Source organism: Colius striatus, chromosome W (assembly GCF_028858725.1).
Source record: "Colius striatus isolate bColStr4 chromosome W, bColStr4.1.hap1, whole genome shotgun sequence".
In the NCBI taxonomy this organism is placed as follows: domain Eukaryota; kingdom Metazoa; phylum Chordata; class Aves; order Coliiformes; family Coliidae; genus Colius; species Colius striatus.
In genome coordinates, this window is record NC_084789.1 from 16,190,136 (window position 1) to 16,215,489 (window position 25,354).

General features: G+C 38.4%; 1 protein-coding gene across 4 annotated transcripts in view; it reads right to left on the reverse strand.

The window, feature by feature from the left end:
- Positions 1-21,693, reverse strand: part of LOC133628556 (splicing regulatory glutamine/lysine-rich protein 1-like) — a 58,565-nt gene extending 36,872 nt beyond the window's left edge. For 3 of the 4 annotated variants that reach the window (XM_062016905.1, XM_062016909.1, XM_062016906.1), the window contains exons 1-7: positions 21,517-21,693; positions 14,998-15,131; positions 8,905-9,011; positions 5,304-5,468; positions 2,774-2,952; positions 2,038-2,168; positions 460-574 (exon numbers count right to left, since the gene is read on the reverse strand). In XM_062016905.1, the coding sequence (XP_061872889.1) occupies positions 460-574; positions 2,038-2,168; positions 2,774-2,952; positions 5,304-5,468; positions 8,905-9,011; positions 14,998-15,131; positions 21,517-21,677 (992 nt within the window). In that variant the 5' untranslated portion in view covers positions 21,678-21,693. The remainder of the gene's footprint in view (positions 1-459; positions 575-2,037; positions 2,169-2,773; positions 2,953-5,303; positions 5,469-8,904; positions 9,012-14,997; positions 15,132-21,516) is intronic. The other variant, XM_062016907.1, reaches the window with a different exon arrangement.
- Between the last annotated feature and the right edge of the window lie 3,661 nt (positions 21,694-25,354).

The following is a 25,354-nucleotide window of genomic DNA, read 5'->3' on the forward strand; positions in this document are numbered from 1 at the left end:
TCCACAGGCTGCAAGTGGGCCTCTGCTCCACTGTGGACCTCCATGGACTGCAGGGAGACAGCTGCCTCACCATGGTCTCCACCACAATTCATAGGGGAATCTCTCTTCCAGTGCCTGGGCACCTCCCCTGCTCCTTCTCCACTGACCTTGGTGTCTGCAGAGATGTTCTCACATTCCCACTCCCTCTGTACAACAACTTCTTCCCCTTCTCAAATACATTATTCACAGAGGTGTTACCTCCATTGCTAATTGGCTCAGCCTTGGTCAAGGGCAGGGTCCAACTTAGAATTGACTGGCTCTGGCCCTATCAGCTACAGGGGAAGCTTCTAGCAGCTCTTTGTTTAAAGAAGCCACCCCTGTAGACCCCCACTACCAAAACCTGGCCACACAAAATCACCACACCACCACCCAAAAAATATCCACTATGATCTCTTAGTTCAAAATAAAGAACATACCTACCTGTGTTTTGATTGTGATCTTTTCCTTCTAGATCGGGACTTTGAGCTAGACCTGGATTCTGAGTGAGAATGGGAACGAGATCGGTCGCCTTTTCTTTCACTGCTCTTTCCAGACTCTGAGAGGAAAAAACACTTTGCAGTGTAAGCTCAGAACATTTAAAGATCCTAGTTAACAATCTGGCACAAGCAGAATGTACCACATCTATATTGCAAGAGGCCTACGCTTTATACATCTTCTGTCTTTGCAAATATCCTTCAGAAACATCCAAGAAAGTCATTGCATATACTCGTTGAGTGCAGCCATTCTACAGCAGTACACATAAACCAGATAATTATAAACAGTTAGCTCTGTTAGGAAAGGGATTTACGTTGCTGCCACAGTGCACAAGATTACAACACGTTTTCCTCCACTGTATTATTTAAAATAACAATTACTTTTTAATAACTTTAGAAAAATACAGTAAATTTAGAGGGCACAATTTTGAAAACAAGCATAAAATGTACATAATAATTAGTACCTTTTATACTTTTAGATATTCCAACCACTGTACAAATACTGAAGTTCTATTCTTCAAACACTGTTTTGGGGAAGGAAGGCATGGAGAGAAGAGGGTGGAAAGTTTGATCCAAAGGTCAGGAAGTCAACAGAAAGCTTACCAGTGACCTCAGCAGACTTTAGTCCAGACTCTAAAAGATTATTATTCTGCTGTTCAACAATGAGGAAATGCTAGAACTATTTTTCTCCCAGCCCTACAAAAATGACAGAAAATATTTCCTCCAAAAAAAATCCTCAAGTCCCTCCATCATTTATCCTATATAAGTCAATGTTTGGGTTTCTTAGTAAGAAGAATGAGAAAATTTTGCTGATGAGAAGAAAAAGGAGGATTTCAACTGCAAGTTTAATAAGTTGAAGGTTTTTTATGCTGTGGTTTTGCAATCAGTTTAAGTCAGCATAAATGAGTACCAAAATATCTCTCTAACCATTCAATCCACCAACGTCTTCCTCCTTGATCTTGCATTTCAGTGTTAACAGGGAACCAATCTGGATGAAAAAAGTCCATTACAACATCTTAAGTTTTATTCTAGATTCATTCTCTGACCCCATTTGCTATGAGGATAGTATGCATGTAGTCTCGAGCCACCATGAAAAAGACTATAGCAGTAACAAAAGTAACCTGGTGAATGAAAGCATAATATTGCTGCTTTCAGCAGCATGCTAGCTCCCTCTGATCATGAAACTATGGCATTAATGGATGCTGGAGGAGAACAAAACAAAATATAAACCAAGTAAGTACTCTGAACTTTAAAAGCATTAACATTAAGTATTTAGTATTGACTTTGTATATATGGAAACATTTAATGAGCATGTATCTGAAAATAAGATATGATGAAATAAAAAGTCAGCTTCATTCCACTGCTTTGATACATGAAGACAGTTTCTGATTATTTGCTTTTGGTTCCCCCCACACATGTTGTTCTCCTTTGAGTACCCTTAGTCTGTGTTTGAAAGTGATCTTAAAAGCATGTGCCAAGGTACACCCAGAACATGTCTGTTAGGTAACAAATATAATATACCTACCTGGCTCAATAGCAGCAGATATGAAAGACTGGGCTTCCCTTACTCTCTTCATCACTTCTTCCAGTTCCTTAGCAGCAGCCTGTGGTGTCATTTCAGGAGGCTTCACTATTGCGTTATTTGAGTGATTTATTCTAAATTAAGGAAAAAAAAACCTTTAACTCCCAAACTCTTGAAAAGGGAAGATGAAAAACCATAACACACCCCAACTTTCATGTATGACTAAAAACTTCAAAGGTCAGCAAAACTACAGACTTTTCCTAACATTCACCTGTTCTAAGCATCTGAAATGTCTGTATTTTATTGCTTTCAAATCTTACCATCTTTAAATAAATGCAGCACAATATTTCTGTGTTACGTTATTTTCTAGTAGAAGTCTAGAAACTTGTTTCTCTATTTCAGATGAAATCTCTACATTAAGGCCTATTAATTACATATACATCATATATAAAGCTTAATTAGTACTAAGGACTTTGCAGATTCTCTCACCGTTAAAGCTTTTACTAACTCAAGATTAGATGTAGAAATATTTTAATCAATGCCATCCATATTCTTCTTGGATAAAGTTATGTCCAGTCTTGAAACTGGAGTTCATAGAAGTGTTCCAGGTTACTAACAATAGGTCCTTATATTGAAAAAAATATTTATCACAGCAGTTTCCTAAACATCAGAGTCATAAATATATAAGGATAATAAGAAATCTCTCATTCAATATTCAAATGGATAATTAATTTCTTACTTCAGTGGCCTGTCTCCAAACATAACTCCATTAAAGGCAAGAGCTCGAGGTACAGAATTTTGGTCTGCAAATTCCACAAAAGCAAATCGTGTTGGTTGCGTCTCATCACCTGCCATTCGCACAAATTTGACTTCTCCAACTTGCTTAAAGAATTCAAGCAGCTGATCTGCTGTTGTAGTCTAGAAAGAGTCAAAGAGCTCAGCTCAAGTAAAATACATAATAAAAACTTATCTAACATATCAGGTAATCTAAGAGATTTTGGAAAGACATCCCACCATTATTACACAGGTGACATGAATTTGTTAATGTTACTATTTTAAGAGAGAAAGGTATTGTTTTCTTCATTAATATAAAAAATATACTACAATTTAAAATAGTGCAACCACAATCCCTGAAGTCCTATATGTAGGTTAAAAAAAGCACTTGCACAGGTTTTTGCACTTTTCAGGCAACTCAGTTGAAATAGAGGAAGAGGAATTTCCTTATATACTTATGTCCAAGCTATTGATTATGAATTTTGATCAATTAACAAAAAATCCTAACAATATTATAAGACTTCACTTTTATCTGTTTTTCTATTAGCTTCCAGATCGTTTTATTTTATTACGATCATAATACTTTTACACTCTAGTAGCTACCTTGGCAGTCAAAAAAACCCAAAATCAAATGCTTATATTGTCATCAGTCAAAAGTAATTTTTTTTTAAATAATTCAATTTGAAAAAAAAAATCTGACAGACCTGACTTTCCTGTCAGAGAAATTCAAAGGTATTTATGTCAATTTTGCAACTTCCACTACGACAAATCCTTCTTTCTTACTCTACTTAAGCAACTGCAGTGTTGTGGGGGAGAGCTACCATGATCTCATGAATTCTGAGCTAACACAATCCATTGGACACTTAATCTACATATACAATCAGAAGTATGTTTCTTGAATTCAGTTACAGTGTGATTTCTCTGGTATGTTGTCAGAATGAATTCCAGTCTGGTTTGATCTGATTGGCAAAGGAGCATTCAGAATTTGAAATATCACTATGTGATGGTTTGACATGATGGCCTTTTCTGGTAAGGGGGATGGGGCTGTAAAGATGGCTCCTGTAAGTAGTTGCTCGAAACTCTCCCCAGCTCTGAGGCAGACACACTTCTGGGACTGAGCCAATTAGACGCCTCCACGATCACTCTTTAAGAAGAAGCCGGAAGAGGAGGCTTCTTTCTCCTTCTTCCTGTTTCTTCCTTCTTCTGCCCCTCTTTCTTCTTCTGGCTGATGGTGGTGCAAGGAGTAGGAACAGTGAGAGAAACATCCATGCAGACTCCAAGGTCAGTGAGGAAAGAGGGGAGGAGGTACTGGAGCAGAGACTCCCCTGCATTCTACAGAGAGGACTGGTGAAGCTGAGATTTATTTTTATTTCTTTAAAGACCCCGCATCAGCAGTAGAGACTCATTTTGATAATGACCCCATATCAGGGGCAGAGACTCATTTTGCTAAAACTGACCCTGGACCAGGGGCAGTGATTCACTTCATTAAAGGCCCCGTGCCAGGGACAGTAACTACGGCTGGAAGAGGCCGTGTCCCCATGGAGGGATCCTGTATAACTGTGGCCAGAAGAGGCTGTGTCCTATGGAAGGGACCCAACATTCACAGAAGCTGTAACTGTGGGGAGGAACCCACGACAAAGCAGCTCATTAAACTTATGCCCAGAAGAGGCCAAGTCCCGAGGGAGGGAATCTGTATCTGCAGAAAATGCAACTGTGGCAAAGAACCCATGCCAGAGATATTCACTAAGTACTGTGTCCCGTGTAAGGGACCCTCTATCGGCAGAAGCCGCAGCTGCTGGGAACAACCCACACCAGAGATATTCACTAAGGACTGTGTCCCGGGGGAGGGACCCCGTGTCGGAGCAGGGGAAGAATGCCAGGAGTCATCCTCATCTGAGAAGAGAGAAGCGGCAGAGCCCATCTGTGAGAGACTGACCACATCCCCCATTCCCTGCCCCCCTGAGCCGCTGAGGGGGAGGAGATAGAGATATCTGGAGCAGTGAGCTGGGCCCAGGAAGAAAGGAGGGATGGGGGAGGGAGATCTTAAAATGCTGGTTGTAATTTTCTCATCATCCTACTCCCTTTTTGCTTTTATTCCATTCTGTTTCTTGTAGAATAAACTTTCCTACTTTCCTCTCTAAGTCAAGTACTGGAGACTGTTTTGCCCGGAACCATAATTGGCAGCGAGCCCTCCCTGCCCTTGTCTTAATTCACAACAATCTTGCTTATCATTTTACTCCCATTTCGCTGGGGCCTCTGTCATCCTAACAAGGGTGGAGCTGAATGGGGGCACCGAGTGAGAGACTGTCGTGGTGCTGCTGTGCTAGCTGGGCCAAACCACAACACACTAGTAACCAAAAAGAGGGGTTTTTTTGTTTTGTTTATATTCCTATTGGCATCAACTAATGAAAACTCTTAAAATGTAAGATTATAATTAATAAATTACAATTCTGCATCTTCAATTCATATTGACAATTTTTTTTAAAAAAAGCTACCTGTGAATTCAAGTTTCCAACATAGACTGTTCTTCTAATTTCATCAATTTTGGATGGGTCCACATTCCCTATAATTGGTGGCTGTGGTATTTCTCCCAGCGCTGTAACGTTAGGGTCCAGTGCTGCTGCTGGTATAGCCCCCAAAGTGCCAAGTGAAACACTGAGCTGGAAAACACAAAAAAATAATATGCTTTGCAACCAAGAACTGGTGGAAGATACTTCACTTGTTAATACTTGTCTGCCTGGTGCATTTCTGTAAAAATAAAACTACTGAATATAAGAAAGACTTTAAACTGTAAGGTCACAGCTGAGTACTATATTTGGTTTATGTGGCATGGTTTCCAAAGCAGGAGGGGGCTACAGAGGTGGCTTCTGTAAGAAGATGCCAGAAGCTGTCCCCATGTCAGACAGAGACAGTTCCAACAAGCTCCAAGACAATCCCACTGCTGGCCAAATCTGAGTCAATCAGCAATGGTGGTAGCACCTCTGGGATAAACATATTTAAGAAAGGGAAAAACTGCTGCAGTAACAGCAGCAAGAAGTTAGAAGTGAGAATACATGAAACAACTCTGCAGACACCAAAGTCAGTGAAGAAGGGGGAGGAGGTGCCCAGGCACTGGAAGAGAGATTCCCCTGAAGCCTATGGTGAAGACCATGGTGAGGCAGCTGTCCCCCTGCAGTCCATGGAGGTCCACGGTGGAGCAGAGATCCACGTGCAGCTCATGGAGGACCCCATGCCAGAGCAAGTAGATGTGCCTTGAAGGAGTGTGACTCCATGAAGAGCCCATGCTGGAGCAGGCCCCTGGCAGGACCTGTGGACCCGTGGAGAGAGGAGCCCATGCTGGAGCAGGTTTGCTTTCAGGACTTGTGACCCTGTGGGGGACCCACGCTGAAGCAGTCTGTTCCTGAATGACTCAATCCCATGGAAAGGACACATGGAAAGGATCCATTAAGTCTAAAGTTTTTCTCTCCAAACACAGTCACTTCCTAGAGAATTAGGACAATACAACTCTTGTTATTAGAATTGGGAATTGATATTCTTCTTGGAGAAAGTTATAAAAGTTATATAAGTTATAAAAGTCACTTAATAATCACTACTAAATTGGTCTGCTGAGTTCTTTGAATTTTATTTTCTCCACACAAAAAAGCAACTGCCTTTTCAGTAAATGAAGTTTCTAAAAAATGTTGGAAATTCTCAACAAGTGACCAGTATTTTTTTATGTAACAAGAGAAAACTATTCTGTCTCTACTAGAAATCATCCTTTTATTATTGAAGAAGGTTATACAACATGACTTCCTTTTTGATATTCTAAAATTCTCAGATAATTTATTAAAGGTGTATATAAAATCCAAGTGAATTTATCCAAGAAGTTCAGTTTAGAAAAAAATGTCACTAAACATCACTATTATAGATCAGTTCTGCTTAATATCATTACCTTTATCAATGATCTGGATGAGGAGGATCAAGGGCATCCCCAGGAAGTTTGCAGATGAGACCAAGTTGGGTGGGAGTGTTGGTCTGCTTCAGGGTAGAAATGCTTCACAGAGGGGTCTGGATAGTCTGGACTGATGGGACAAGGCCAATTGTACAAGGTACAAAAAGGTCTAGTGCCAGGTCCTGCACTTGGGCCACAACAACCCCATGCAATGCTACAGGCTTGGGGAAGAGCAGCTAGAAAGATGCCAGGCAGGAAAGGACCTGGAGGTGTTGATCAACAACTGCCTGAACATGAGTCAGCAGTGTGCCACCATCTTGGCTTGTATCAGAAATAGTGTAACCAGTTGGACTGGGGAAGTGATTATGCCCCTGTACATGGCACTGCTGAGGTCGCATCTCAAATACTGTGTTCAGTTTTGGGCCTCTCACTGCAAGAAAGACACTGAGGTGCTGGAGCCTGTCCAAAGAAGAACAATGAAGCTGGTGAAGGGTCTAGAGAACAAGTCTTATAAGGAGTGGCTGAGGGAACTGGGGTTGTTTAACCTGGATTAATGGAGGCTGAAGGGAGATCTTATTGTTCTCTACAACTACCTGAAAGGAGGTTGTATTGAGGTGGGTGTTGAGCTCTTTTCCCAAGTAACAAGTGACAGGACAAGAGGAAACGGCTTCATGTTGTACCAGGGGAGGCTTATATTAGATATTAGGAAAAATTTCTTTACTTCACAATGTAGTAGGCGTCCAGAAGATCTTGGGTTGTAACGCGAGAGGTGGAGGGTACAGAAGAGGTGGGCATGGGGTGGAGTGGGAGGAGGTGCTGGTGTTAGCAGATAAAGGCACATAGTGTAAACAAGGAGTTGAAATAAGGTATCATCCATGCTGAGTGTGTGGTGATCCTTGTCCCCTCAGCAGGGTGGGCTGAGAGATCCGTGCCGGAGGCCTGGTGGTGTTGCCGGTAGCGGCAACACACAATTTGCAGACCAAAGGGTTGTCAGGTATCGGAACATGCTTCCCAGGGCAGTGGTTGAGTCACCAACCCTAGAGTTATTTAACAGATGTAGATGTGGTGCTTAGGGACACATTTTAGTGGTGGGCTTGGCATTGTTAGGTTTACCGTTGGACTCAATTATCTTAAGGGTCTTTTCCAACCTAAATGATTCTATGTTTATTTATGTTTCATTAGCAGCAGTCATGAAATTTTGTTTTTTGAAATGCCTAATCTATTACTTCCCATATCAGAGGGCAGTATCTCCCATTTTAAGACAAAAAAAGCCAACATTCTTGTGAACTACAAATGATTTTCAAAGTCATGCAATGTCTCTTTTATAATGACAATTAAAAACTATAAACAGAATTAGCCTAAAGCTCTAACTGGTGAATTTGATCCCACAAGGTTTCTAATAATGGAGACAGATGAAGAATCATTTAAGGACAGATAGGTTTGGGAATCTGCAGGACACCCTTAACATGAGTCAAAAGTCCAGGATGGTACCAGTAACGACATCAATATGCACACTACTGCAATATGTTTGGAAGACTAAAGACTTTCATCTTCAAAAAACATGGGGTTAATGACATTAATCTCAATTTTTTTGAAGTAGGATTTACTATTTCCAGAATATTCCCTGAATAGAGCACATCAGCCTGTTGATGTCAAGAAAAGCTTACAGAGGCAAAAGGGAACTGAGCAGAAGCAGCAGCAGCAGCAGCTAGCTCTTATGCTTTTTGTGGTGAAAATGTTGTTAGGCTAACAGTCAAAACCTTGTCCTAGGCATATCAAGTAAAAGCATCCTAATGTAGAATTTTAATATTCCAAAGAACTATGTGAATTTATTATATTTTAACACATTTTTAGGAGGTGGATAGCATTGCCACTGAATTAAATTAATGGGTCTAAGGAAGGGACAACAATTAAAACAGGCACAACTAAAATCAGTATTTACCCAGTATTTTGCAAAACAAAAATCTGAAAGAAACACCCAGGAAAGGTAGTGCACGGACATCTTGCGATCTGCCCTAAAAAGAGGAACTACAGATAAATCTTCACTGATTTAGCATATAAGAGGACAACATCCATGGATCAGATAGTTCTTGTCCTCTGAACACAAAAATGCTACCAAGTATAGAGGAAACTCCGAAATTGAACAAGGACTGAAGTTCACTTACTGTAGTTGGTGTAGGTATAGGAAGCAACCCTGCACCAGGCATCAAGCTTGTCATAGTAGGAGCAGGTGCCAATAAAGAAAGTGCTTTGGCTTCATCTGGGATTTTACCTGAAGAAGCAAATGAAGTGTTACACAGAGTTGGAACACTACGCAAATGTTACTCTTTCTATGATTTTACAATTATCTTTGCATTTTAAAATGAAATAAGAATGAATCTACCAAATCCTTACAAAGAAACAAATATGAACTTAAATATTTCCTTTTACCCTGCCTCGACTAGGAAAAACAAAAGTGAGCAAAACTTCAAAGACTAGTAATCTCATTAATGGATTATTATTTTTGAAACTGAATAATATCTACAATTATTTGACATGTTGAGCTGTGAGTCACCTGTACTAGAAACTTAATGTTCATGAACCAAACAATATCAAGCATGGACACTTTCCCAGGGTGGTGTTTTCATGGTGATCAAAACTTGTTTTACACATGACAACCGTTCATGTTGGCTGCATCACTAATAGCACATAGAACATCAGATACAGAAAAGAAGAACATTTTTTAAACTTTAATCCCCAGAAATGGCAAATAATACAATCAATTTAAGGAAAAAAAAAAAGTATGTGCTACTTGAAATTAGCATGCTTTTCCCCCCTCTGGTGTTGCCTACTGATGTAAAAATAAATGAAAATAAAATACAAACTATTGGGACTCCCCACAAGACATAGTACAGATTAAATTGGGAGTGGAGGAGAGAAGGGCAGAAAAATTCAGATTTGCACTGTCTTACATTCTAGGTCACCTCAGTTTATCTGAAACTTTGATAAATTAGCTTTAAATTTACTGAGACTGAAGAAAATCATAACTGATCTGCTAAGTAAGCTATATTTTCCTAAAATATGTATTTCCTGTTATTTCAACCATATTCCCCATCATGCTAAAAATTTAAGTAATATTTCATCTGAACTAAATACAGGTTTCATTCAAAGTTACCTACAATTAGACTGCTAAATGAATCCTAAAAAAATCTTCAAAAAATAGTTAATTCCAAATACAATAAAATGTATGTACTAAATCTGAAATTTAAAGGGGTTTAAACCGGTACAAACATTAAACATTGAACTGAAAAACTACAGAAAGGAAATTCTAACTATACTAGGTATCTATGATCTATTCACAATTTCTGGCGTAACTATATATGCTATCCAGCTGAGCCTATTACCCCATGCATTTTATTAAAGTAAATGCTTTTATTTAAACATTGTTTTAAAAGTCAAGATATATAAAAATACAGAAAATTCAATATACATCTTGTAAATATATATCTTAAAAGATACTTAAGGCATTTAGTCCTTTTAAATAGGAACTGAGTTATGCACATAACTAAACAGACATGGAGTCAAGTTCAGAAAGGTATTTAAACACAGTTCTAAACTTTAAGTATATTGTCATCTTACTGAAATAATTGGAATTATTCATTTGCTCGAGGGCTGCTTAAGGAATCAACTTAGCACTTTCAGTTAAGTAAATTATTATAGCAGTTTAAAAAATTAATAACATACATATTTAAATTATAAAGTTAGCAGCATTATTTCTAGAATACTTTGGTCCCTCAAAAATGTAATGTTTTATTTTAAGTACAAAATCCAGTTGGTCAGTTCTATGCCACAAATAAAGATTGGCTCATTTCCTTTATTCAAGAACAAGAAAGGGTCTATCACTACAGAGAGAAGCCTGAAAATTGCCTATATTTTCAGAGATATTATCTCTCCAAAAGATTCACCTCTAGTTTTTTAAGATCAGGTAAATCTTTTTAACAACTATATAGAAAATAAACTGTTGTGGGAAAAAAACCCAAAAAACCCACAACACAAAAAACCACACATACCCCAATATATACATCCCGTGAAATATCTTACAAATTTACTTTCCTGTTCCTTAGAAAGTTTTGAAAAACAAATTAATATGTGAGGCCAAATAACTTCTGGAGTTACAGCCTTTAAGTTTTGGAGTGTTATCTCCATGAATTTATTTATAAAAGGAATATAAACTCATAGAGACACAACAAAACGTGGGTAATGACATAACAAATTAGGACACTTTATTTTAAGAATAACTGCTTTGGTTTTTAAACTCCTGGTATTTAAAAACTGAATGGAAATAAGGTAAAGATATTTATTTTCTGACAAGGGAAATAGACAAAATAAATATCTCATCTATATCACATCCTTAGAAATATTTCTTAGAAGTTTATGAGTGTTTAGTAAATTACAGATTCTATGATCATTTATTTATTTATTCTTCAGTTTGTAAAGGAAGTTAGAAGCAAATTTAGATTAGCTCTGCATTGCCTAGAGATACCTCACGCTTCTTCAGAAATATACAGTTGTCCTAAATATCAGCTATGTTTGTTACTTTTTGTATCAATGTGCTTAAGAGCCTTAATCAACCTAGTGCATACCAGAATCCATTTTGCTAAATGTTGAACAGAAATATCTGTATTAAGCAGGTACTAATCACATTATTTCTCTCTCCTTCCATGTGCTCAGAAGAAATTAATTTCCTACTCTTTGTACTAGAACTACATGGATAATCCTCCCCGACCCTAAAACTGCTTCAGCAAGAAGTATATTTCTTTTAAAAATATTCTCATCTACTTGAAACATAATTAAAGGTATTGTTATTTTCCTATTATTTTAAATCAATGGAAAATACACACTTACAAATAAAATAATTTCTCTGTGATCTAATTCACAATTCTTATTGGATTTGGTAGTAGAGATTAAAGAGATCACAACTACTGGTTATTACCTCAACTGACATAACTAAATCTAACAGAGATCACAAAGCAAAGTTCTTCCCACAGTCTGGTGCATTACCAGAGTGAAACCAATTGGTCCCAATGCAGCTGTCTGGGAAGAGCAATGCCTGAAGACTAGACACACCACCTGGTCCAGCACTTGTGTTTCAAGGCTTCCCTTTCACAACAAAGAACAACAAATATCATTTGGGGATGAGAAACTTCTCAATCACTCCAGCATAAATTGCCAGGGCACATCAGAGATTAGGAGATGAGAGGATTTTTTAAAAAAAACTTTTCTATAAATTATTACTCCTGGAGCATGTAAAAGTGCAATACACACATCCACACACGCACACAGAACTTTTCAATCTTCCCACAAATAACAGGGTTAAAAGACAATGTGTCTCACATAACACATTCTGACCAAAATCTCAGGCTGCATTTGTACTTATGAGTGATAAACATTTTTTACTAAAAATTACAAAAACAAAAGGATGAAATTTTACTGCCACTGACTTCACTGTAGCAAGGTTTCATCAGAAGCAAACAAGTATTTCATGACATTTAATATTCATGACAGTTCAATATGAGAAATAATTCTTTTGAATCCTTCATATTAGATATAAATAAAAATCATAGAATTGTAAAATGGTAGGGTTGGAAGGGACCTTTAGAGATCATCTAGTCCAACTCCCCTGCAGAAGCAGGTCAACCTAGATCAGGTTGCATAGGAACATGTCCAGGCGAGTCTTGAAGACCTCCAAGGAAGGAAACTCTACAGACCATGCAATTTGAAATTGAACTACTCTGCTGAGAAGAGGAAAAATAGCAAAGATTCCGATTTTACTTTCTAAAGTTAATTTCTCCAGAAAGTAAGTTTAAACTGTCCTCTTCCAAAATAAGCTCTTAAAGCATAACATATAAAAGAATGCATCTTAAAACTGATATATTTTTCACTATTCCGGTGACACACAATGTGATGTGTCATTTAGATGCTTAAATGTATTCTAAACCAAATTTATCCATCATTCACAACATAAAATTCAGTTAATTATATTCTAAATTCTGTGTATATCATCCACAAGCAGCTTCAGGTTAACCTCAAAATGAAACACTGTGAACCCTTTACAAAATGTAATTTTTTAGAACTGAATTACCAGTTCATAAGTACACAGGAAAGATATTTAACAGAACAAAAAAGGGGAAAAATTAATTAAAAATAGAAGAAACAAAGGAAAGAAAGAAAAATAAAATAAAAACAGAGACAGAACTTCCATCTTCAGCAGGACAGACTTCAATCTCTTTTCCCCCATGAAGTTTTTACTTAGCGGCAGGTTTAGTGGCATGGCAAACAATGCCATGTAACGAGTCTGCCTTGGCCAGTCTAACCATCTAATAATGCATAAATATGACATGGAGAAAACATACAAAATCAGATTAATAGTCAAAATCCATGTACTAGACAATGTGGATGCAAAATTTAGAATTACTGGGGTGACATCTTTGTTTATCTTTCAACCTTTGTGTTCTGAAAGTATAACATTTATAGAAAAAAATACTAATACACACAAAAGAAAGTCATATTTTGACAACTTGATTATGTTGCTTCCTTTACAAATACATTTCTGTTAAATTGTTTATCAAATGTCACAAAATTAACATTGATTTAATTGTGTAGTGTTTCCCTCCTCATACTCTCTTGATTTACCACTGTTTAAATACATTCCAAATTTCAGATTTTATTGTTTTTTAAGTTTTCAGAGTTCCACTTTACCCCTCCTCTATGTTCAGTTTGGTTACTGGCACTGTTGGCCATGGATATAATTTAACTTTCAAGTAGAATATAGCCATTGCTACTTTTAAAGTCTGTGATACAGTCTACTGACTCCGTTAATGATAATACACAGTGAATAAAAAAAATGTACTGTGGTCTCCAAAGCCATGCTTATTCCATAGAATAAATTCCTCAGTAAGTTAAAGCTATATGAATTCACATCTTCACAAATTAAAATTAAGTTGTTAGAAAGTTACACGGAAACAGCATTCTGACTTGAAAAAAAATTTGACCTCACAACCCAATCACTTCTTCACCTAATTATCCATAAATCTCTGGGGTCCAGAATGATCTGGAAAAGTTACTATTTTTATGTAATAATTCTCCTACAAATGCCTATAAGTTCGCTACAGTGTTGGAACAAGATTTCTCAGAAATTTAATTTTATTCTCCTTCCACTCATTATCTACCATCAAGAGACACGGGAAAATGTAGCTTTACCTGCCTGTTGCCATTATCACAGCAGGCAGTGATCTCATGACAAGAAAAACACCAGAAACCGTTATTCATTCATTAGGCAGCAATCTTCCCTCTGGCAGTACTGAACCAGTGTTAAATGAAGAATTTGTAGTCAATTATTTAAGTAATTGTAATTGTTCCATAATAAGGACTCTGGTCTAATACATTTTGCCTACCCAAAGCCTCTACAAAGTTTCAAGTGGATACAGCAATATCCTCTTTAATGCTGTTTATGTGGTTTAAGAACAAGTTCCAAAAATAAAACCAAAAAAGACCCCAAAACAAAGCATAAAAGCAACTAAAATCTAGGCTTCACAAAGACTTGTTAATATGCTCATATTAACAAGGCTACAAAAATAGACAGTATATTGTAGGTCATTTTAGAGTCTATGAAATTTTGGAGACTTGTCAGAGTTTGCTAGGAACATCCCAGACCATTATTACAGCAGCACTCATTGCATACCATCCAGATCATGATGTGGCAAATATGCCAAAAAATGGTATTCTGGGATCGCTGTGAACAAACTCCAAAAGTCAATGGTATTTTTTGAACCAAAATCTGACTCTTACAGTTAGAAAAGTCCTGTTAATAGGAGATATTTCTTGACTTGCTGCAGTTTATGCATCAATCATTCTAAATATTGTTGTTCATGGCAGAACAGCTACCATGTTCAAAGTGAAGTTAGCTTCACTCCACTAGCTAGAATGTTTCCAGTCCAAAGAGGCAAAAAGTCCAGATGCAAATGGGCAGATGCTCAATTCCCACAATGATTCAAATGAAGTCAATGGGGCTCTTCCTAATCCCAGCAATCTGTTTACAGTAGATCCATACTGTATTCAGATCTGGGACAGTATACTAACAATAAGAACTACCTTGTGTTCAACACATCTGTTAAAGCATGACCTCAAAACTAGTTAAAGGAACACTTGTAAATTTGGTATTCACCAAGCATTTTACTTTATTAAGACGAACATTACAGAAGAATGTCTAAAATACCAACCTTCTGCGCAGGGCACAACTATCAAAGCTCTGTCAATAAAAACTGTGTTTGTTAGATGTTGGGCCACACCAACACTCGATGCTTCATGAAACTTAATATAACATACTTTGGAAGAAAATGCAAGAGGGGCATTGCTGCAAAATAAAAAGAAAAAATATATATATTAAATAATTGTATGTATGTATTTTCAACTATTATTTTTTAATTTTTTTTTTTTTTTAAGTTTTAGACTTGCTGGAAAAGTTACACAAAAGACAAGAATATAGAAATTTACTAATTTGCCTAATTTCTATGTCACTAAAAAAAGCATAGCAGAGCCCCTCCTCCTCTTTAATGGAAACCTACAGAAGTCAAAATTCCAATTTAACAAGATTGATTTCCTTTACAAATCTTGCTAAACAATATTCACCAGTACATTCCAAATTACTATCCTAAGTAGACCATTCACTTGACACATTTGTTAAGTAAATACCTTATTGTTTATCTTTTATCCTCCAAATAATCTTTAAGATAAACAAACAATAAGCCCAGTCACTTTTTAGTGGGTACTTCAGACATTAGTCCATATTAACCAATGCTGTTTCTTAAGCCTTCACAAAAGAAGTTTTACTAATTAATATTAAGATAAAAGTAGTTCTTGAGAGTTCTTTCAAATGTTAGGTCTTAGTTCACTAATGTAACAAATGCTTTCTATCATCTGCCTTAGTTTGTCATAGTGTAATACAGCATAACGCTGGAGAAGGTAGGAGAAATTCATTATTAGGCTAGAATAAGGAAGAAAATTAAAAATATCTATGTTGGATAATTTGCTTTTCCATTAGAAAGTACATCAACAGAGACATTAGAAAGCATAATACGTAAACTTTGTAACCTTGATCAAAATCGAAGAAGTTTGCTTAAAAAAAAATGTATTCCCTAGTCAAGGTTTATACTCTTTATAGAAGCAATATATTTCTTCATATGAAGTAAGTACAGGTGAAGCCTTCAAAAACAGAATACAATAGGTTATTGCTGGAAAAACATCAATTTCCATCTGTCTTCTAGCAAAGTAGTAAATAATGGGAAATACATTGCATGAACTGTTTAATCCTGACCCTCCCTCAAATGAAACACTTGTCAACTTTCTGGCAGAACCAGAAGCAGTTCAAGTTTAGTCCAATCCATCTTGCAGTCCCTCAAATTCCAAGCAGGTACTTCAAAAAATGTTGTATGGAATTAATTAGGCTTTAGTATTTAATTACAAACTCAGAAGTTTTAGACATAGTATTTCATCATATTAATTGCATAAATGAACTAAGAACTTAGTCTGAGGCAGGTAGATTGGTACGTTTCTGGTTACCAGGTAAAATAGGTAAAATATCTAGAGAATCAGTCAACTTCAAAATAGCAATCACAACCATTTATGGTGGAAAATTCTGTGAGAACAGAGACATTGAGGAAGCAAAAATAAACAAGGAGAGGGAGAAACATAAATATGAAACTCAATCTTAAACAATCTAGAAAAACATTGCAAGATGACTACATTTCTTCTATTTGCTTTGTCTGTGGTGGACAATGTTTTCACAGTTTCAAGTTTTCATGTTAAGAAAGGAAATAAATGGATAAAATGGCTTTTGAGTCATCTGTGAGGTCTTGGTGCAGAACACTTTCCATCAGAGCTGACAAATAGCTATGACTTTCTCAGTACTCAGCAGAAATGTTTGCATACAACTTACTTAACTCTGAAGAACCAGACTGTGCTCACTGAAAAGATTATTTTTTTAATGGCCACAAGTTTTTTTCATTTTTGTTTGGGGGGTGGAAGAGGGTCTGTGTGCATGGGTTTGAGGGAGGGTGTTTTGGGGGAGTGTTACAATCCAAATGGCTAAAGCCTCCACTGAAGATTCTGTAGTCCAGACTTCTAACATATCTTGGCTTTTTCCTTTTCTGTTTTCATTGCTAACTCAAAATCACAATTCTGCTCCAGGTTCCATAAATAATCCTTATAAATTCCCCAATCTACAGAGCCAGCTATGACAAGTGTATTTTTTATACACATTCCCCTCCCCCCCCGTATTTCCTGGATTTCAATCACAAAAGCTATCTGGTAAGTATGTGACTAGACCAAGACAACAGACAGTTGCAGAATGATAAAACATAAATTCAGCTAGTCTTTTTAAGATTTCATAATCAAATACAAATTACTTAAAAGTGAATGGATAAAAATAAAACCCTACCACATCTTTTCTCACCTCCAAGTAAATTATACTTGTTTACTGATATTATTCATCAAACAAGTGCTTTCAATTTTAAGATTCAAGTTTCAGTGGAAAGCCTTCCAGAGAGCAAAACAGTATACAGTTGTACAATCGGGTCAAATTTAAAATTTTCTTGTAAGAAAAAAAGGAAATATAAACAGCCACTAGTAACAAGCATCTCTCACCCACCCAGTGAAAGATGATTCATGCAAATGGTTTTTCAATAAAAAGAAATATTGCTTTCAGTGTCAATAAAGTCTCACTGACTGGTAGTTAAAATCAAGATGATGACCATATGGAAACAACTTCAGTGCCAGTGTCTCACCGCCATCTCACTACAGGATGCAGGGAAGTCCTCTGCTCTGGCACATCTCCTTTCTTCCTTCACTGACCTTGTAGTCCACACGGTCACTTCTCTCTCATCCAACTCCTTCCACCAACTGCCAAAAAGAACAACCATCCTCCCCTTCCAGCTTCTTCTTCTTAAAAAATGATCATGGAGGAGCCCAATTGGCTCAGTCCCAGAGCTGAGGTCTGACTTAGAGCCAGGGAAAATTTCAAGCAACTTCTTAAAGAAGCCACCATTACAGCCCCTTCCCCATTACCAGAAACGGCTCCACACAAACCCATGACACTAGTAGATCCCTAACTCAATCCTCCCCAAACAAGGAGAGATCTTCCTTTCTCCAGACTTTCTCTCTATATTCCAAGGACTGAGATTCCTGAGGGACAGTCTTGGATGTAAAGTCTGAAGCAAAGCTCTGCCTTCTCTGTCACCATGGTATCCGCCTCCTTCAGCAGCAGGCTCACATTCTCCATAGTCTTCCTTTTGCTAATATATCTGAAGTAGCCTTTCTTGTTTTTCATTACATCCCTTGCCAGATTTAAATCCAAGAGGGCTTTAGCCTTCCTTGTTTCATCCCTGCATACTCTGACTGGAGTGACACTGGCCTTCCTCCAGTCCTCAGGCATCTCACCTGTGCTCCAACAAGCATTCAAACGAGCTGAGCAGCTTAGCAATCACATCAGCCAGCTCCTTCAGTACTCGTGGATGCATCTTATCAGGACCCATGGATTTGTGGGTGTACAGCTTGTCTAACAGGTCATCATCCACCAAGGGAAGGTCTTCCATTCTCTTGACTATTTCACTATCATCCAGGGACTGGGCTTCCCAAGGGCCAACCTTGGCAGTGAAGACTGAAGCAAAGAAGGCATTCAGTAGTTCCGACTTCTCTGCATCATGTGTCACACTCCTTGTTCAGCAGCGGGCTCACGTTCTCCCCAATCTTCCTTTTGCTGCTGATGTACTTGAAAAAGCCCTTCTTTACATTATTTTCTGTTTAATTCCAAAAGGGCTTTAGGCCTTGCTAGTTTCATACCTACATTCTCTGGCAACTTTTCTATACTCTTCCCAAGCAACCAGGCCTTTTTTCCATATTTCATAGACTTCCTTCTTCCATTTGAGTGTTCCAGAAGTTCCTAATTCATCCATGCACCCTTTATCTATTCAGCTTATTCCCCAAGCTGTGTATGTTGGTGTACAGGCATCATAGGGGCTTACTCGAGCGTGCAGGTTTCCATGGATGGGTGCAAGAGAATCCTCCACAGACAGTCCCTTAAACATGCTTGGCAAAGGCAATGGTATTATAAATATTACCTTTTTTTTTTTTTATACATGAGAAGAAAACATACAGAAGAAAACACAATTTCACTCTGCTCTGCAAACTCAAGCTTGACTAAGTAAAAATATTTTGTGTATATGTTGAATATTTGCAATATAGAATTAGAAAGAAAATAGGTTACAATTCTACACAATGCAACATGTAACTATTTCACCACATGTCTTAATCTGTTAAAAAAAGTAAATACTCTTAATATTACACTATATATTATTATTGAAACAAGAAACGTTGGGTTTGCTTTTTTAACTATGTGCTTCAGTACAAAGACTAGCAAATGAGGTCTCAATCTCAGTAGAAATTTTTAGTTAACTTAGGTAACACAAATCTTTTGGAATGACTGAAAGTTATGTCACCTTCTTTACCTTATTCTTCAGCATGAAATTAATTTAAAATAGCATATTAATGTTTGTCTTTCAGTAGTCAATATCCATGAGACCTGTAATTCACTAATTCAATTTATTGAGTTATGTTTTTCAGCTAGAAACCGTACTGAAAAGTGAGTTTCCCACTGTTCCATGAAGATAACAAATTCATGCACTAGAATACATCAAAAGTTTGGATTGCTTACAGAAATGTTTTTAAATCTAAGACTGGAATGACATTAATTTTTGTCTGATGTTAATTCTAATGTAAAAAGCAAACTTCCTTTTTAAATGAATTAATAGAAAGAATTCATTAAGAAAAATCTAAGCCTTAAATCATTAAATACCTAAGGAAAAAATAGGAGCAGGAAATTTTAGCAAATTTCAGACACCTATTGTAGCATCTTTTTGCTTGGGATACCTTTGCTACCCATGTACTTGTTAATGAAACATTATTGTCTGAAATTATAATAATACTATTAAAATCTATTTTCAGAGTCAATGGAAGCATGCTTTTATTGTTTCACAAGAAGGGCATTAGATTTTTTTTTCCAAGGTAATAATTTGAAAGTTAGATCAAATGTCCAGAACTATTTGTCAAGGAAATGCATATTTCTAAAATTTATGCACAAAAAATGTAAATAAAACCAAGAGTAAAATAAGTAATCACAATCTCCCATCCTATCTCTGAAAACTAAATTATTAATTTAGAAATTATGTTTACTGCATTATAACCTTGACATTTCCAAATCAAATCCTGCTATGGTACTAGATTTTAATATTTTATGTGTATATGCAGACTGGCAAAATCCAATACATAGGCACAAGCATTATTTGCATAAAAATGTCAAAAAATATCTATTTCCCTCTAAATCTGCTATATAATAGTGAAAAATATGAGCAACAGTTATAACAAAAAAAATAAATTAGGAGAAAACAATGTATTAAGTGTATTGTGGAACAAGCCAAAAGTAAAAACCTAGAAAACGGTACAAAAATCACCATAAATCTATTAAAGACTGTTTAAAAAATGATAAGGCTGTTTTATCTTTACATGAATGGATGTCTATTACATATACTTTATATATATTAAATAACATGTAATTTTTTCTAAATGGTCCTCATTCAAATCTAGACAAAGTATAATCTATAACAGATAAAAATGAAAAAATACAAACTTTTTTTGTTATTTAGTTTAAAAAAAATAAATTTTATTCCTCTGTCTTCTTTGTATTAAAATTGAAGTATGGATGTGAATGACTCCTCCTGCCCCTTTCTGCTATTTCTATTTAATTTTCATAGGGAAAAAGAAAAGAAAAATGGTTTGAAAGGGAACGTCTGTCATCCACGTCCTAATATAGCAGAAGCGTTAAGAATTTTTTTTTCCTTTTCCTCCCCTATTCTGTTGGACATCATCTGCTTGGAAGAAACACTAAGGTTTGCAAAATAACAATATTGTCTCCCATTTGAGCCGATCCCTCACATGCAGCTGATATAATGAGGACAGATAGAATTTAGAGAAATGTGTAACATCCATTACTAACTTTCATTTACTGCAAACGTCTTATCGGGGGCCTTTCTGAACACAAGGCACGTACCGTTCCTCTGGTAACATCTATGCTGGCTTCTGTTCGCGTGGCTCTTTCTCGAAGGAGAAAAGAGCCCTTTGAACAAAAAAAGTTGGTCCCGCCAGCACGGGCCTGACAAGCCAGCCGAGCGGTGGTCGGGCCTAGGACGCCCCCACCCGACCCTCCTCTACCTGGGATGAGTCCGAGCGAAGAGAAAGATGAGCCACAGAAATGAGGTTTTCAGTAAAAAGGGTAAACGAGACCTGCGCCGGGGAAGCGCTTCGAGGCAGCCTAGGAGCGCGCTTCTCGACAGGCTTTGACTCAGTGCCGCCAGCCCCCATCGGGTGATCGCGGCCCTACCCACCACCTTGAGAACACAAAACCTGCCGTGTTTCTACAGGCCACTCCAGAGATGCCGCGGCTGCTCCGCTACTCCGGTTTCAACCGCCATCTTAGGTCCGGGCGAAGCCCCTTTCCTCTAACACTCCCGCCCCATGCAAAGGGGTGAGACCACATGACAACCCCCTTCGTACGAGACTCTGGTGCCCATACTCAAAATGGCACTCAGGGCCTTCTGCTTCTTCCCTTTCCTCTATCCTCTCGACCCCTCTAGGCCTCTTCCTCATCCCAAGTCCCTATCGCTCCGGAGGCCAGCGCAGACCCTACTTACTCCGGAGGATAGAGGCGCAGCTCCTCGATATCTCCCAGGAAGCCGAAGAGAGTCCGCATCTGCTCACTGGTCACTGCCGAGGACAGGTTCGTGACCTGGATGACAGACGTGGGGCCCAAGGGGAAGCCAAGTGGCATTCCGATCCCTCCGCTGTTCATCATGGCGGAACCTGCACGACTGCTCCGTTCGCGGTGGTGCAACACAGCCTGAGAGGCGGACCTGACCACAGAGAGGAGCGCGCGGCACCTGTCAGAGTGTCCTAGCATGAGGGCACTCTAGCGGCGAACTCGACTGCTCCCTGGAGGTGTTTCTGGGCGGACAGCTGTTCTTTCTGTACTGGCTGAAGCTCATGGGGGAATGAGATGGGATTCCGAGCTCGGCTGCGAGGGCCCCCCTTTGCAAGAGAGGAGTGGAAAAAAAGCCTTTCTTCCCTCCTGTTTTCCAAGGAACCAGCCAGGCTGCCGTTACCAGGGCGGGACCATGGACAGTTTTCCCTTCACGAAAACACACTACCTGCCCCAGTTTGCTAGAGGACTGGACCACAGGTCTTGGGGGGAAGGCTGAAAAGTTTATTTTAAAACTGAATACAAAAAAAAGTTTAGGAACAACTAAACCTGACCTATTAAAGGTGAGGTTTTACGTTTAATAGGTCAGGTTTAGTTCTATTAATAGATTTGACATGAAATCCACTGAATTATCTGCTAGCAAATTTAAATATGCCCACAAGAAATGACGGAAAATAGATTTCTCATTTAAATGCCCTTTTGGTAGCCAAGTTCAATAAGAGGCAGTTTAATTACCCTTGGAAATAAACCCTTGAAAACTTATCCTAACTACATTTAAACAGGAAGAGTTGTAATAGAATAGGTTGTTAAAGAGTTTTGTTATAACCTTACTACGAATATATACCAATTAAATCAATTTTACCTGGAGTTAGAGTTCAAGTTCTCTTTAAAAGTTAAATTGACTGGAGAAAATGAGACTGAGCACTATGCATACAGTTCTAACTGCAGTCTTGTTTAGGTGGTAAAGAACTGTGTGTCTTGGCACTGAAAAACTTAAGGATTCAGACATGAATATTTAAGTTTTTAAGACTTTCCATACACCAAACCTGAACTAAGAAGGGACTGAAGGAATTTTTAAGCTATCGGGGCTGAAAAAGATTGCAAATTTGTGATACGTTCCTGAGCAAGTAGATCAGTTCTTATGGAATCTCCATAGATAAGCCTGGATAGTGCTTCCTTTATTGATACTTAATATGTTAAGGGAATTTAGGTAATTCCAAGCAATTGTCAGAGCTTTATTTTATTTTAAAATGCCTCTGCATATGTTTCAAGTAGTACTAATTTTAAAATGCTAATCAGTGCATTTGTATTCTTTTTCTAAATGGAACACAGAAATAAAAATATGAGATTTAAGATTGGGCAAAGAGGAACTTCATGAGGTTCAACAAGGACAAGTGCAGAGTCCTGCATGTGGGAAGGAACAACCCCATGCACCAATACAGGCTGGAGATTGACCTGCTGGAGAGCAGCTCTGCAGAGAGACCTGGGAGTCCTGGTTGATAATAAACTAAACATGAGCCAGCAATGTGGCCTTGTGGCCAAGAAGGCCAATAGCATCCTGGGATGCATCAAGAAGAATGTAGCCAGCAGGTCAAGGGAGGTTTTTCTACCCCTCTACTCTGCCTGTGTCCAGTTCTGGGCTCCTCAGCTCAAGAAGGACAGAGAATTTCTGGAGAACTTCTGGAGAGAGTCCAGTGCAGGGCCACCAAAATGAACAAGGGACTGGAGCATCTTCCTTATGAGGAAACACTGTGGGAACTGGGGCTGTTTAGTCTAGATAAGAGGAGACTGAGGGGGGATCTTATTAATATTTACAAATATCTAAATTATGAGTGTCAGGAGGTTGGGGCATCCCTTTTTTCTTTTGTGTCTAGCAACAGGACAAGGGGTAATGGGATGAAGCTGGAACAAAAAGTTTCATTTAAACATAAGAAAATACTATTTTACTGTGAGAGTGACGGAGCAGTGGAACAGGCTGCCCAGGTAGTTTGTGGAGTCTCCTTCCTTGGAGGTCTTCAAGACCCATCTGGACACGTTCCTGTGTGACCTGATATAGGTAGACCTGCAGGGGGATTGGACTAGATGATTTCTAAAGGTCCCTTCCAACCCCTACCATTCTATGATTCTATGAAGATCCAAGTTAAATCATCCTGATAGCTTCCTAATTAGGTTAAGTTTAGAGAAATTTAACTGTATAATTCAAGATTTTATTGTTATATATTATGCAAAATTAATCTCTGGTATGATTATTCTATTTATAGGAACATTACAGAAAGATTTAAATGTTTTGACATTTCATCTGTGTAGTGGTTTGGTCTGGCCAGGTTTTGGTAGTGGGGGGCTACAGGGGTGGTTTCTTTAAACAAAGAGCTGCTAGAAGCTTCCCCTGTAGTTGATAGTGCCAAATGCCAGTCAATTCTAAGATGGACCTGCCCCTGACCAAGGCCAAGACAATTAGCAATGGAGATAACACCTTTGTGAATAACATATTGTAGAAGGGGAAAAAGTTGCTGCATAGATACTAAATGACAGCAGCAATAGGGAGTGAAAATGTGAGAAAAACATCTCTGCAGAGGGGGAGGAGGTGCCCAGGCACTGGAAGAGAGATTTCCCCGTGAATTGTGGTGAAGAACATGGTGAGGCAGGCTGTACTCCTGCAACCCATGGAGGTCCATGGTGGAGCAGAGATCCACTCACAGCCCATGTAGGACTCCATACTGGAGCAGGCGGATGTCTGAGGGAGACTGTGACCCTGTGGGAAGCCCACCCTGGCAGGCCCCAGAAGCCTATGGGGAGAGAGGAGCCCACGCCAAAGAGTAGATTTGCTGTCAGTACTTGTGGTCCTGTGAGGGACTCTGGCTGGAGCAGTCGGTACCTGAAGGACTGTTCTCCCAGTGGATGAACCAAATTGGGGCAGTGTGTGGAGAGCAGCACCCCATGGGAAGAACCTATGCTGGAGCAGTTCATGAAGAACTATAGCCCATGGGAAGGACTCACGTTGGAGAAGTTTGTGGAGGACAATCTCCCGTGGGAGGGACCCCACACTTTAGCAGTGGGAAGTGTGAGGAGTCTTACCCCTGAGAAGAAGAATTAGCAAAATCCATCTTCAATGAACTGACCGTAAACCTCATTTTTCCCTCATTTTCATTTTATAATTTGGGGTTTTTTTCTCATTTCCCTACTCTGTTTTGATTGTTCATTAACAAATCAAACCACAATCTTCCTGTTCTTATTTTGACTCACAAGACCTTTTGTTATATTTCTCTCTTCCCCTGTTAAGTTTAGGAGGGGGAGTGATAGAATGACTTGGTGGGCACCTTGCACCCAGCCAGAACTAAACCACCACAATCTGAAGAAGGTTAACAGAGGTGTAGAAGCTATTACTGCTTTTAACTTTTGTGTCCTTTCTCCCTATATCTTTCAGTGGAGGGTACCAGAAAAAATAAACTCTAAAATTCACAAATATATATACTTTGTTCTTTCCTACTTGACCAACCTGAGAGTCTTCTATGACAGCATGACTGGTTGCCTAGATTGACTTCAGCAAGGCCCTTAACACTATCACCCATAACATCCTCATAGGAAAGCTCAGGCAGTGTGGGTTGAATGAGTGGTTGGCTGAATGACAAAGCCCAGAGGGTGATGATCAACAGCACTGATTCAAAATGGAGGCCTGTGGTCAGTGGGATTTCACAGGGATGGGTTCTGGGGCCAGTCTTATTCAACATCTTCATCAACAACCTAGATGAAGGTACAGAGCGTACCCTCAGTAA